The 15785-nt window shown below is 42.9% G+C and overlaps 1 protein-coding gene across 2 annotated transcripts in view; it reads right to left on the reverse strand.

The window, feature by feature from the left end:
• Positions 1-15785, reverse strand: part of CFAP221 (cilia and flagella associated protein 221) — a 37970-nt gene that overhangs the window by 15264 nt on the left and 6921 nt on the right. For both annotated transcript variants that reach the window (XM_048869113.2, XM_048869110.2), the window contains exons 4-13: positions 14570-14656; positions 14362-14457; positions 13508-13608; positions 9880-9983; positions 7289-7448; positions 5870-5993; positions 5651-5762; positions 5260-5368; positions 2485-2572; positions 789-878 (exon numbers count right to left, since the gene is read on the reverse strand). In XM_048869113.2, the coding sequence (XP_048725070.2) occupies positions 789-878; positions 2485-2572; positions 5260-5368; positions 5651-5762; positions 5870-5993; positions 7289-7448; positions 9880-9983; positions 13508-13608; positions 14362-14457; positions 14570-14656 (1071 nt within the window). The remainder of the gene's footprint in view (positions 1-788; positions 879-2484; positions 2573-5259; positions 5369-5650; positions 5763-5869; positions 5994-7288; positions 7449-9879; positions 9984-13507; positions 13609-14361; positions 14458-14569; positions 14657-15785) is intronic.

The raw sequence follows: 15785 nt of genomic DNA on the forward strand, positions 1-15785 counted from the left end.
TCTCATAAATGGGTTCATTGGGAAACTATTGTTAAATATTCAGAGACAGAATAAACTCTCCTGTTGTGCTAGTGTAAACCTGGAGTAACTCCACTGAAGTAAGGCAGGAACACTACATAAATGTAACCAATGAGTGGTAGAATAGGGGTGAAAATAACAGGTCAGATCCTGATCTCCCTGTGTAAATCTAAACTAACATAATTTATCTTATGGATGTTAGGGCCAAAACCTGGTCTCATTGAAATCAATGACAAAACGCCTTTTCAGTTCAGGGCAAGCTGGTTTGGCTCTTACTCCAGATTTAAACTGGTGAAACAGAGATCAGAATTTGGCCTGATATCCTATTGTAGATCCTACAAGAGTATAGATACAGATACCCAAGGGAAATGACATTGGCTGAATAAATTCACCATAGGGCAAAACATTTAAAGAAAAGAGTGTGATCAACCAGAAATCCTATAGATCCAATGGTAGTGAGCAAATTGCTCCGAGGAGAACCTTCATAAATAAACAACCTGCAACTCAGATTGGGCCTACATGTCATCCTTTATAGCAACAGCAGTATATGAATTACAGCACTTGCATCGGCCTGCATATTTGTGCATTCAGTGTTTCCCACACTGTGCTGTCCTATGTATACAGTGAACAGCTCGTCCTAACATTCTAAAAGTAGCACTGAAAATGAAACACAAATATAAACATTTTAGAGCTCTCAAATTAATAGGAAAAGCAAATAATACAGAATAGCTAGGTATGTGGTATTAGCATAATAGCCCATGTGGACGTACCTGTTCAACAGACCGGATAGAACGCCTGACAGCAACTTCCACTTTATTCCTTTGAAACTCTCTCTCCATAATGGGATCTCCCCTTTCGATCTGGTTTGCCATCAGTAAGAAGATCCACATTAGTGCAATTTATTCAGTATGTTCTTTCGTCACTTATAGTTAATTACAACTGTAACATTCCCCAACTAAACTGGTAGACAAAATGCAGACTTCATACATTTCAGGGTGATGATGATCACTGCACTTTAAAAAGTCAAACAAAGTAACGTTCTGACTATCAAGTCCCGCTTCTGTAGTGACTATGTCACTCGAACATCCACTGAATTCAACGAGTGTAACTGCCTGGGAGGACAGGTCCTATTTCAGGATTAGGGTTGGGGTCTCCAGACCCCCAGCATGGTCAGGCATCAAGGAAGTGAGTTGGACCTACTGCCTTCTCCCATGGCCCAATAAGAACAAAGGATCTGCTTTTCTGTGCAGCAGAGACCAGCTGCTAGATGGGCTACAAAACCAACACAGCAACAACTTCCAACCCTCAGCAGCACTCGACCAGGGAGCTCCTTCATTGTCCTTCTGCATATTGGCTGCAGTTTCTCCACCTTCTGTAACCTCCCACTCTGCATTTCATCTGCCAGTGCTTTTAACAGTACTCTTCCTATATAAACCTTTTGCATCACTGTTCAATTTGTAGTTTGTGCTGACATCACTTAACTTCACCATGCTGGAAAAGCCATTGATGCTATTGGACTGAACATTGATTTGTGCCTTTTAATTAACGGTGCCACTTTTTGCCGGGCTTCTGAAGTTTGACTTTTCCATTGCTGCCATTTGGTTACCTTGTTCTGTCTTAAATTCCTCATTGTTGTATGAGGAGCTTCCTCTGCCATTTGATTTAATGGTGCCTTTTGAGTTGCTCCTCGCTGCCAACTGATGTGACTCTCCCTACCTTGTTTCGTTATGCCACCTGGATTTGTCTTCCTGATCCTCATTTCTGCCCTCTCCCTCTCTCACCTTTTCTCTTCCCCCATCCCAAAGCCTCTTCCCTACTGTCCCATCTCCTGCACACTGCTAAATCCTTTACTCCCCTCCATTCCAGGGCCATCTTCTCCTAATCTCATGCTCAACTATGTTTCCCTAAATCATCTTAAATAAAACTTCTGAATGTATTAAACAAATACATACAAAAAAAGAGTGAAACCCAAAAGATGAACATGCAGCTAATGAGGCATCGTTATTTTATATTACTGTGTTCCTCATTTTACTTCCTCTTCCTCCTTCGGTTTAATTCACATAATTGTGTCTGACGTTAGGGCATGAGCCTGCAAACACATATAGGAATAATGTAGTCACATGAGACGTCCCATTGATATGCATGTGAATAACATTATTCCCATCTGTGAGTGCTTACAGGGGTGGGCTGAGGGCTCATTGACTGTAAGCTGTTTACAGGCCAGAGGCCAAGTCTTTCATATGTTCTGTGCAGAGCCATTCACATACAAGGCATTATATAAACAATAATAACAATAATAAGGGGGTAATATGTGAGGGAAATAGCATAACTAACATTGGTATGTATCAACCTATTTAATAAAACCAGCAGCCATCACAAACAGGGTATTAGTTCATTAGTCAGTTTTATTTAGTCCAAAAGTATAAATCTGATTTTAAAAATGCAGAACAACCAGTGGAGGCTAACCTTGTATTGCTCTTCTTCCAGTTGTCGTTCTTTGATAATCTCTCTCTTAAATTTCACAGAAATTGGATCTTTACCTGTGTGAACTTGCCTGCATTTATAATAGAGATGAGAAAAATCCTTGATGCAACATGCAGTTTGCTTTATTTAAAAGATAATGGACCTAATAGTCAGGGGTGAGCTGGAGCCGGTTCTCACCGGTTCGCGCGAAGCGGCTGTTAAATTTTGAGGCAGTTTGAGAGCCGGGCGTTAACCCGCTTCCCTGCAGGGGACACTGAGGCTTTGATGGGCTCCGGCCGGGAAGTGATGTAATTCCTCCTCCGGCCGCCCCTGCCTCCAGCCACCCCCGCACCCGCTGCCCGCAGCCAGCCGCTGCCGCACCCCTTGCCCTGCCTCCAGCCACCCCCGCATCCCCTGCCTGCAGCCAGCCCCCATCTCCAGCCACCCCCTGCCCACAGCCAGCCCTGCCGCCAGCCACCCCCTGCCGCACCCCCTGCCTGCCGCCACCCCCTGCCGCACCCCCTGCCTCCAGCCACCCCCTGCCTGCCGCCAGCCCCCGTCTCCAGCCACCCCCTGCCCACAGCCAGCCCTGCCGCCAGCCACCCCCTGCACCCCCTGCCTGCAGCCACCCCCTGCACCCCCTGCCTGCAGCCAGCCACTGCCGCACCCCCTGCCCTGCCCGCAGCTAGCCCCTGTCTCCAGCCACCCCCTGCCCTGCCTGCAGTGAGCCCCTGCCACACCCCCTGCCCTGCCCACAGCCAGCCCCGCACCCCCTGCCTGCAGCCACCCCACACTCCCTGCTCTGCCTCCAGCCACCCCTGCACCCCCTGCCTGCAGCCAGCCCCCGTCTCCAGCCACCCCTGTGCCCCCTGCCCGCAGCAGCCCCTGCCGCACCCCCTGCCTGCAGCAAGCCCGTCTCCAGCCACCCTCGCACTCCCTGCCTACAGCCAGCCCCTGCTGCACACACCCCCTGCCCTGCCTGCAGCCAGCCCGTCTCCAGCCACCCCCACACCCCCTACCCTGCTCGCAGCCAGCCCCTGCCACATGCACCCCCTGCCCTGCCCGCAGCCAGCCCCTGCTGCACGCAGCCCCTGCCCTGCCCGCAGCCAGCCCTGCACCCCCTGCCTGCAGCCAGCCCCTGCCGCCCCCTTGCCCTGTATCCAGCCAGCCCCACCGTATGCACCCCCTGCCCTGCCTGCAGCCAGCCCGTCTACAGCCAGCCCTACACCCCCCTGCCCTGCCTGTAGCCAGCCCCTACCTCCAGTCAACCCCTGCCGTGCCCCCTGCCTGCAGCCAGCCCCACACCCCCTGCCCTGCCCACAGCCAGCCTCTGCCACATGCACCCCCTGCCCTGCCCGCAGCCAGCCCCGCCACACAATTCCCTGCCCTGTCTCCAGCCCACCCTGCACCCCCTGCCTGCAGCCAGCCCCTGCCGCACCCCTGCCCTGTATCCAGCCAACCCCTGCTGCACGCACCCCCTGCCCTGCCCGCAGCCTGCCCCTGCCTCCAGCCAGCCCCACACCCCCTTGCCTCCAGCCAGCCCTTCATCCTCCTGTCTCCAGCCGGCTCCGCACCCCCTGCCCTGCCTACAGCCAGCCCCGCACTCCCCTGCCTCCAAACAACCCCGCACCCTCCTGTCTCCAGCCAACTCCGCACCCCCTGCCCTGCCCACAGCCAGCCCTGCACCCCCTGCCTCCAGCTAGCCCTGCCCCACGCCCCTGTCTGCAGCTAGCCCCACGTCCACTGGTGCCCTGCAGTTCCCAGGGCAGTAACCCTGCACACCTGCTTCAATGAGGGGGGCAGGGGAGCAGCTGGGACCCATACATGTGCACACCCTAGGGTGACCAGACAGCAAGTGTGAAAAATCAGGACAAGGGTTGGGGGGTAATAGAAGCCTATATAAGAAAAAGACCCGAAAACCGGGACTGTCCCTATAAAATCGGGACATCTGGTCACCCTAGCACACCCCCAGGGCGTGGCGGGGCCCCACACATGTGAAACGGAGCTCATTTCTACTTCAGGCCCATCTTTTTAAAAAGAGAACTTTAGGCAGGGTTAACACACATCCGTATTTTCCCAGACAGGTCAGGCTTTTTGGTTCTTAAATCGCCGTCCGGGAGGAATTTTTAAAATTTAAAAATTCCTCCCGGGAAAATATGGACGTATGTAACCCTGTTGGGACAAAAATACATACTGGGGCACATCCCTTAAATCAGAACTTTTTATAGGGAACCGGTTGTTAAGATTTTGGCAGCTCATCACTGCTAATAGTCCTCTTTCTAAGGCTTCTATCCAGCAACTCCTTTGATTTAAATGGGATTAGTCATGTGTTTAAAGTTAAGCATGTACTTAAATGCTTTGCTGGATTGGTGCCTTACACTTTTTTAAACACAGGTGTAACTCCACCTACTTAATTTAACCCAGTGTGAGCTTGATTCTGTACTCACTGAAGTTAATAGCATTGCTCCCATTGACTTTATTGGTGCAGGATGAGGGCAAATGAGAGTGGAATCCGGACCATTTTCAATAGCTTTCTTTCTGAATGGCAGTCAAAATAAAATCACGGTGCTTATTGCCCACTACTGCTAACTATTTATCAGATTCCTCTCAGGAAAAAGAATGTGAATAGAATTAAAGCAACCTATTTGTTAAATTAATCTACCATGATCAGAAATGGTGGTTTTATGCATGAATAAACTTTGCTTGCTTCATTCAGAGAAGTCATATTTCAACAAATCTTACTGCTGTCTGTTATAAAAATGTATAATTAACACTCACCACTTAAGCTGATTTGCTTCTTCTTCCTGAGTATCTTGTTTGACTTTTAGTTCAAATACAGCTTCCTTCATCTGTCTTGTTTTTGCACCTTCATTACCTTGGCACAGGACTGTGGACAAGAGCAGACAATTATTCCACCACATCTCAAACCAGAATTCTGTGTAAAATGACAATACATTTTTTACAGAAAAACCTGACTGCTGCAATAATTGAGCTTATTAATCAAAAGTAAGGTTAAGGTGACACTTTCTTCAGAAACTAGGGTCCTATTATGCCATTTGTTTTGAAGCCAAGCTCTCCGCCTGAAATCATCATGGAGTTCTGTTAAAAATTAAAAAGCAAGGTAAGGCCCCTCAAATTTATTTTATTCTGGATTGGTTCATTACGTTACCTTCTTTCCAGTGTTTAATCTTTAATTTGCCAGGTTCTTGAATCAAAACCGTTGCCACAGCATAGGGGTTTGACAAATCTGCTGGGAATCGCAGGTTTTGGTATTCAATCTCCTGTGGGATAAAAATTAATAGGCAGAAATAAATTGTGTATGTGATGTTTAGGTATAAGGAATAGTATCAGGCCCCTGGAGGTACTTTTGGTTAGTAGTTCTCTGTACCTTTACTTTCTGAATTTGGCTGGATTGTGGATGCTTTAAATGGCCTTTTCTCCATACCACTTGTTTTCCTAGTGACACTGTTTTCTTCTCTGAGAGAGTTTTATGTGTTTCAAATTCTTCCTTTCTAGATTGCAGAAGAAAAGACACAACTTTAATCAGTATTCTGAAAGTTGAGTAGGAGCCCACCACATGCCTTTCTGTGCCTTCTAGATATACAAGAAGATTATGATGGTGTGTCTCAAATTACAGTGATTGGCACGTAACTTCCTAATCCTGCCACTTCACAATTCCCAGGAAGGATGAGAGATGTTCCAAAATCATAGAATCATAGAATATCAGGGTTGGAAGGGACCTCAGGAGGTCATCTAGTCCAACCCCCTGCTCAAAGCAGGACCAATCTCCAATTAAATCATCCCAGCCAGGGCTTTGTCAAGCCTGACCTTAAAAACTTCTAAGGAAGGAGATTCTACCACCTCCCTAGGTAACGCATTCCAGTGTTTCACCACCCTCCTAGTGAAAAACTCTTTCCTAATATCCAACCTAAACCTCCCCCACTGCAATTTGAGACCATTACTCCTTGTCCTGTCCTCTTCTACCACTGAGAATAGTCTAGAACCATCCTCTCTGGAACCACCTCTCAGGTAGTTGAAAGCAGCTATCAAATCCCCCCTCATTCTTCTCTTCTGCAGACTAAACAATCCCAGCTCCCTCAGCCTCTCCTCATAAGTCATGTGTTCCAGGCCCCTAATCATTTTTGTTGCCCTTCGCTGGACTCTCTCCAATTTATCCACATCCTTCTTGTAGTGTGGGGCCCAAAACTGGACACAGTACTCCAGATGAGGCCTCACCAATGTCGAATAGAGGGGGACGATCACGTCCCTCGATCTGCTCGCTATGCCCCTACTTATACATCCCAAAATGCCATTGGCCTTCTTGGCAAGAAGGGCACACTGCTGACTCATATCCAGCTTCTCGTCCACTGTCACCCCTAGGTCCTTTTCCGCAGAACTGCTGCCTAGCCATTCGGTCCCTAGTCTGTAGCTGTGCATTGGTTTCTTCCGTCCTAAGTGCAGGACCCTGCACTTATCCTTATTGAACCTCATCAGATTACGTTACTTATTATACTTATAACTTATTGCCCCCTTGCTTCTGAAGGCCTTGGTGATTAGAGTGCTGATTGCATCTCAGTCGGTGGAACAATATGCAGCGGAATACTATATATTATTTTAAATTCATTATAGTTTCACTTAATGCAGTCTAGTTGCACTTTAAGCAGAATGATGTGTAATCAAGATATTTGGTGCATTTGAATAACACAATCTAAGTGTCATGGCAAAATAGTATGAAATCTTGTTTCATGAAGGTATTTTTAAAAGAGAAATGGGCAAAAATATTCAAAGATAAATCAATCACACCTACATTAAACCCCCATGGGGTGTTGATGTTCCTGTGAATACACATACATAGGGTTTAGAGTTAAACTGTGCAATCCATAACCGCATTTTCATCTGTGCTGTTCCATATTCATATGGTGCATATTTAACAACCACATCCACTTTCCCACTGGCTGGAATTATTCCTGTACATGGGAACAAAATACATTCCATTTACAGTGAAATCACGGCAGCACTCTACTTCTGAGTAAGCCCAATCAAATGTGTTGAAATGGATCATGGTCTACATTTTTAAGAGTGACCAGGGTTTCTGCGTGTCCCAATTTCATCCACACATGTGCTAGAATCCTAGTATTAGTTTCATCTGAAGGTAAGAATGAAAATCCATCCAAGTCAAGTTAATTTTAAAACCGTTTCACAGTTAATATCATGTCAGAAATAAAGGCCATATTATATTACCCTTAGGGCTGCTCTTCACTGGGAAATTAGGTCATGTTAGAACATGACCTTGGGGAGTCATGTTAATTAAAATGTTAAACATGATTTAGCAGTTAGTGTATACAGAGACCTTCTTACTTAAAATGCTCATGGGTAAGCCCTACTGGAAACAGAGTTAACCATGTCCATCTGACACCGTGTTTAAACAGGGTAATCCCATTTATACCATGCTTAATATCATGTTAACTAACATGACTCCACAAGGAGTGTTCTAACATGACCTAATTTTGTGGTGGAATGAAGCTTTATGTTGAAGAGTAATTAGGTAAATTCAGAGGAGTAAGGTGCTACTCAATAGGGGCAAGGATATCAAAGTCTGTCCCTAAATTTGCAAGATGTTTCCCTTTATTGTTCTATAAGTCAAAAGCTAATGTTATAACAAGAAGATGAAAATTTTCAGTTGCTGTCTGTGCCTCTACCCACTTAGCTCTTACTGTCTTCTTTTCTTACTATCATTTTTTCCATTTGCAAGGACAGAGAAGCTGAGGATACTAAGTTTGTCCCTTTGGAGTTGGGAAAGCAAGACTTTGTTGCTGTCATAGTGTAACTAATGAATATTTTGGATCTAGTTCTAGGAATGGTGAATAGTTTAATTCCCCTGGAATTTATTCTACACAGCACTGCTGGGAACGAATCCAGACCATCTGTTACATTTCCAATACCCATTTGTCTGACATGATGCTTTCCTCTACTGGAAAAAGATGTAACAAACAAGTGGATAACTAAGTAAAGAAGAGAATGCTCTTTTGTTGGAGCATCAAGTAGATCATTTAGAGACGAGGAGCTCTAACTTTCCTACATGCCTAATTAAAAGCGTGTGCAGAAAGTAACTGACACTACACTGTCATTCAGATGGTCTAACCTGAAGGAGTTGAGTGGTATCTCCTTCCTATTGTTTCCATTGATGAGTTTTATTAAATTGAATAGGATGTCATTCATATCACAGTATAACGGGAGATGGGTACATTTTTCAAAAGTACCTAAGTGACTTAGGAGTCTAAATCCCATTTTCAGAATGACTTAGGCACTGAGGGCCAGATTTACAAAGATCTTTAGCTGCCTAAACATGCACATGGATGCCCAGTGGGATTTACAAAGGAACCTACATGAGTTAAGCACCTAAGTCCCATTGATTTTCAATGGGAGTTGGGCACCTAACCTGTGTACATGCTTTTGGAAATCCCACTAGGTGCCTATCTGCATCTTTAGGCATTGCTGTATATGTAACTTCACACTACAAAAACAGATGAGTCTATGGTATCTTTGTCCAATTCATAACGGTCTGCCTCTTCTGCATATCCAGATACATGAAAATATGTGACTAAATGACATCCAACTGCTGTGTGCTCAGCACCTGTCTCCTGTAAAACTCACAGTGCCTGATTCTCAGTTGTGCTAGGCCCCTTTATACTGCTCTAGAAGTACAAAGGGATGCTGAAGTGGCTCTAAATAACACTGCAATGATGCTGCCATACATCATAGGCAGATTACATTATGCAGTCATATATCATATGCAGATTACTAGATTTGTTACTGACCCTGGAATATTAATAATCTTATTAGGTTTTTCTGATATTTTTAATGAAGCAAAGACCAGCCTGGCTGCCTTTTTGTTTGTTTTTCTCTCTCTCTCTGCATCATTAATAATATCAAATGCCATGAGCAGAGTTGCACCTCTGGTCTTCATTAGTGGCTAGATTTCTTGAGCAGGACGAGCTAATTATCTGTTGGAATTAGCTATGTTACACCAAAATAGTGGCTATTAACTCCTCTGAAAACCTGCTTCAACTCCTCTGAAAACCTGCTTCAGATAAATCTTCCAGATCCTATTCATGTCCACATCACCCAAAGAGACTTGAGGACTTATGCTACAAAGGAAAGATATCTACTAGATGCATAACAGTTTGACCTTCCATCGAAGTTGCTTGTTTGTTTTTCTATATTCATGTGTGGGGCTATGATTCAACTGCACAGTTTGAGTTTAACTGCAAACTTTTGGGGGCAGGGACTGTATCTTCTAATGTGCATTTCTGAACAGCGCTAAGCACACCATCATAAATAATAGGACTCAGCAAACAATTATTTGGATGTTTAGAGCTTTAAACAGATGTGGCCTACCTAAGGTTGGCTGAATGGTAAAGGCTTTGTGAGGCTGAATATAATCGATATGGAATTCAAAATCTATTGGATAGCTGCACTGTAAAGGGATCACATACTCCTTGCTGTAAAAGAAGAAAGGAAGAATCGTGAAAGAAAAATTAGTAATAATTAGAATCAGTGACCACAGGCTCACATCTGGAAAATGACATTTTCTCCATCTAGAGCATGCATTGCAAGATAATAGGAGTCATGGAGATGGATTACCTAATTTTAAAAACAGTCGTTTTCCATAGTTACACAACAACTATGTCGTTTTAGAATACCTCCAGATTAGAAAATGAGAGTAAAATATTGTCTTAATTGCTGTGTTGCTCTCCATCTCCTATACTTAGTTTCTCCTATGCATACATTTAAATTTATCTAATTTAATTTTTAAGAGGTTAATTATTCCTGTGTGACATCACCTGTACATTTTACGAACTGTACCATCTAGTAAAGGCTAATATTCAAATTTAGAGCCACACTGGCTATACAAACAGAAATCAGCCCTAGGCTGCAGCATCATGGGAACAGAACAAACCACACATGACATATGTTAGGTGTGTTGCACACTGATTTATTGGAAAGCACTCAGATACTTTGGGGTTGAATGTGGTGTAAGAACCTACATAGGACAGAATCAGTGAATGCTATTCTTCTACCTATTCTTTCCTCTGAGCTGGAATCGCAGCTGGAATCAGTAACAAGAACCAGGTAGTGTTGTTACATATTTTGCATTGCTGTAAATATGACCTGTCTCTAACTAAAGACCTGCTGGAAATGAATTACTGGGAACAAACTCAGAACTGCCACAACACGTTGGCTGCAGTTCACTACAACACAACAGGTCACTTGTTAAAGTACCGGCTGAAAAAGGAAAATCATGTTAGAGAGTCCACGTGTCAAACAAGAGGCCTCATTTCTCTCTGTGGAAAAAAACACGGTTTAGGTCAGAACTAAACAATGCTTTTTTTCTTGTATCGCTTGGAGAACAGGTGTTCCTGTTGGCAAGTATCCCTGCATATCCCCAATCCCATTGTTTTGGACAACTGTTAACAAGGGGATAGCTCTAGGACACTTAGGGCTGGTTCAGCTTTTCATTCATTTGGTTTTTTTTAAAAGGGACACTCAGGTTAAAAATCAGAACTGATCAAACATTCTTTTCCTCTACAAATACCTTGAAGCTGAAATAAATATTAAAGTTGAATTTGCTTTTCAATATTTATTCTACTTCCCTCAGCTCGGACACTGAACATAGACTAAACATTTTATCTTTAGTTTCACATTCGCTTCTCACGTCTTATGCACCAGCACAGTGATGCAAAGCTGAAGTTGAAAATACAGAGGGGAGTGTTCACTTTTAAAATGCCATTTCCATTGAAATTTTTAAAAAATTAACACAAACATTTCTATTGGTCTTTGGTTTTGTTAAAGCTTATTTTTTACCCAATCTAAATTTGGAGGCAAATTTTGTTTCTGTGTTTCTTTAAAATCCCTAACAATTGAAAATAATTAATGTGAATTCGTTGTTCAGTTCTCATTCACATAAATCAATAATGGAGTCACTTAAGACCTAATTCTGCACCCACTGCAGTCACTGGGAGTTCTGCCACTGACTTAAAGGGTTGCAAGATTATGTCCTTGGAGACCACGCTTGCAAAGTGGTGAGCACCTAAACATAACACAGGACTGGGCCTTGGAGCAATAATACGTAGTGTGCAAGGGCCTGATCCTCGCTCCCACGTTGGCAGTGTAAAGAGGGTTTCATACAAATGAGAAATAAGCCCTCACACTTTCCAAAGTTATGTCTTTTTTTGTGTGCATCTATTTTCATGTGCCTAATGTGGGACAACGATTTGGTGAAACCCTGGATATCATCCTGAAAATCTAGAAACTTATTTGACACAAGATTACTCCCGCTTTTAATAACTATTTGGCTGATATTATGTCCTGCTGATTAGCGAGGAATGCATTTTATATACAGTGCTCTTTTGGAAAGCATACTTTTAAAAGGTTAGGGAAATAAAGAACAACAGTGAGTGCCTTTATTTTGCAATTTTCAGTTCTAGCCTGTGTCTTAACTGTAACCTGCTCTGGGAGTGAAAAGAGAGGGGAGCACTTTGCCTTAAACATCTGATCATAGTATTATATTGTTGTAACCAAGGCAAATTACATAGTCACGGGGCTCTTGGGACAACACAGCCTAAGATGTCACCAGAGTACTGAGCTGGAAATAACTCCATGTAGCTCACTGCAGCCCAAATGGTCTCTTTGGTCCCCCATCAAAGGTCTTCTGCCTTTTGCGCTCTACGGCCCGGCTCCTCAAAGGTAGTTAGGTGCTTAACACTCACTAAAATCAATCAGAACTAGGTGCCTAAATACCTTTGAGGATCTGTACCTACATGCCAGTGCAGAATGGTGCGTGACAGGACATGGAAGCCTGATCCAAAGATCATTGAAGTCAATCTTTTCACTGACTTCAAAGGGCTTTGGATCAGGCCTAGGGTCCCTATGTCTGTCTCTATATCTTGTACATTATTTGGGATCTCAAATAGCTTTCCGCTTTAAAATAATGACTACAAATTGTATATTTTCTGCTCCATTCTTCTGCACAGGTAGGATAACAACCTATTAAAGAATTCTGTTCCCTGAGGTTTTCTGAAAGCATCAGGATTCTTGTGTATTTCAGCACTGTGTTTGCTTATAAAAATGGACATGTATGTGTAGGTGACCTGAGATCAGAGACAGATTCAGGGTTTGTGGTGAGCAGGTCGCCTAGTTGCGGAGCTGGGATTTCATTTATGTAGGGGTTTCATTGTTTGGAGAGGGAAGTTTATAGATTAATCAGAACAAAAAGAGGATAAGTGAACAAAAAGAGCTCTGGGGCTGAGTTTAGCGATTTGCTACCACCACTGTGCATCTGTCATTATGTGAACTCTAACAATTTCACACCTTCACTTCCAGAACCTTTATATCGAAAATGATGCTCTACTCACTTAGGCCTCATGTACACTAGAAAGTTGTACCCCTTTAACTAGGCCAGTGCGAAGTGATACAAACCCCTGAATGGGAATGCAGCTATACTTGTATAAAAGCGCTTATATTGGTATAGCGTATTCCTGAATGAGAAGTGGAATACGATATACTGGTCTATGCCACTTTTATATTGGTATAATTAGGTGCTGAATGGGTATAACAATTTCAGTAAAAAAAAATCACACCCGTAACCAAAATTGTTCTACTGATACAAAAACAGTATGCAGACCAGACCTTACGGTGAATTTCTAGATCCTCAAAATACATCTGAAGTGAAGCATAAACCTATGCTGGCTTTCTGCATAGGGGGAATTTCACTCTTAAAGATAAATCAAAGCTAGATCAAAAGTGAATCAATGCCAACTGATAGTAGCTTTGGTTCTGGCCTTACGTCTCTACAGATGAACATACTCTTGAAAAGAAGTCCCATGTAGTGGTTTTGCAACCTATATGGTAGGTGACTTAATTAAAACCTCTAAGGTCTTATGTTTAGACAATTGATTAGAAACAAAAAATAGATATTTTAATTTTTGCAGGCCCTAAAAAAACCCCAATTGTCACCTTTACTCACCTCTGTCCAAGTGAAACATCTGATAAGCTTATAAATGATGGAAATTCGACAACATTCACAGCAGGGTAGCCATGGATAGGAACAAGCAAAGTGTCATCTCCCTGGAAGAAATGGGGGAAAGTACTGATTTAACAAAATTAATCAATGTTACGCATACAAAGGGGGGGGGGGGGGGCGTAATTTAGAATCACACTTCAGGAATCAGGTGCCTATCCAGTGTCCCCAGAATCTTTTCGGGGAGTAGTTAGCAGTTAGGAGGCACGTGAAACTACTCCTCTAGCATTTCATAGACTGGGACTGTAGAAACCTCACTCCTTTCTGAGTACCCCTCAGCTTCTCTCTGCCTCCAGAAGCTATATTTGGAGCGCCCCCAAATCTGCTCAGCTAACACACTGCCACAATACCATCTGTGCAAGCTGCATCGAATACAGTCTAACTTGTGGAAGAAAGGATTACTGAACCAGATTGAGGGCCCACAACGCTAGTACATTTTTCAGAGGTCTTCAGAATCCATGAATAATCTAGGGTCAAAAATGTTGGGTGCCTTAATATGGGCACCTGTACCCATCTGTATCAAAGTGTCCCAAGAGTCAATGTTCTTTTGTGGATTTGTGCCAGGCACTTGACAATAACGTTTTTTTGCAGTGAATATTATTCTGATTATTTTTGCAGGCCAAAAAGTAAGGTGGTCTACATTGGGCATAATGAAAGAGAGATCAATGATGCACCAATGAGGACAGTGGAGTTATATGAAGGTTTGTAAACACATGTCTATGTTTTATTATCATGCCCTGTAAAATATTTTTATTACATTACAGCCAAAATGAGACACTTTTATCTGAGATACTTCTTACCTGACAGTGAATTCGGATACAGTCATAGTAATATCGCCACTCATCAGGACAAAAATCAACTGTAACTGCAAATGACAAGCCAGGGACAAGCCGATGCTATAAAACGACACAGAATATAAACTAGGCGGCACTTTATTGCTGTTTGTGTGCAATGTTATCAAGTGCAAAATCAAATCTGAACAAACTGATGGTTATTTTTGACACTCACTGTTTTGTTGTATTTGATCTGAAAGTATTTTGTCTGGGGTGGTATAATGTGAAAATTTATTACATCACCAGAAATATTTACCAGATTCTGTAGAAGAAGAAAAAAGTTATTTTTATGAGAACATTTGGGAATATTGTAAAGCTGCATTTTCATGAGATCGTACTTAACAAAGAAAGTCTGTTAAACAATGAAATAATAAATTGAATGTTGACAGAGAAAATGTTGAACATTATTAATTATGATTTGAGTTACTATAGTGACTCAGCACTTTAGACATGGACCAGGAGCCCAGTGTGCTAGGTGCTGTACAAACACAGAACAGAAATGTGGTCCTTCTCCAGAGAGCTTATAGTCTTGTTCAGAATTTCAAAATGCAACACAACCAGTGGCTAATTTAAAAAAAGAAAATTGTGTATGTCTTGTATGCAGAATCTCCCAATCATAAAGGACCAAACCCTAATACGTTCAGCATGATGAGTTGTACTTATTCCACAAGTAATCTCATTGAAATTAGTGGGACTATTTGCAAAGTAAGATGCTATCTGTCAAATCAGAATCTGGCTCAAAGTGTTTTTCCCTTAAATATAAAAGGATCAGAAATGAAATTACTAATTTAGAATTATTTTTATAGAGGCCTTTCAAACAGAAGGAAATTAAATAATTTTATTTTCTGAAGGTTTCTGGAGTTTTATTTAGATCACAAAACTTAGAACAGTAGTGGTTCTGCCAGCAAAAATCAATGGTTGTATTAGCCTTCTTCCCAATTCTAAGCAACATTAGCAGCTGTTAGAACAGAATAGCTTTCCCATAGGAAGGATGCTTGCAGAGGTAGCTGCTCAGGTCCTCAAAACTGGGTAGAGCACATATGCACTTTTCAGGGCATCAGGAGTTCACTGAACAACCTTGGCAGCCAGAGTAATATTTACTTATTAGGACCCAACTGAGATTGGGGCTCTGTTGTGCTGTGCACTTAACAAACACATAGTCTGAGACAGTCTCTGCTCCCAAAGAACTTACAGTCTAAATAGAAAAAACAGACAAAGGGTGGGAGCAGAAACAGACATGACTTGCCCAGGGTGACTCAAAAGGCAAGTGGTAGAAAGCAGCTATTGAACTCAATCTCCTGACTCTCAGTCCAGCTCCCCATACACCAGATCAAACTACCTCTAGAAGAGGACTGAGGGCATTTTCAAAGTTTCCTTTGATTAATGAGCAC

This window comes from Caretta caretta, chromosome 11 (genome assembly GCF_965140235.1).
Source record: "Caretta caretta isolate rCarCar2 chromosome 11, rCarCar1.hap1, whole genome shotgun sequence".
In the NCBI taxonomy this organism is placed as follows: domain Eukaryota; kingdom Metazoa; phylum Chordata; order Testudines; family Cheloniidae; genus Caretta; species Caretta caretta.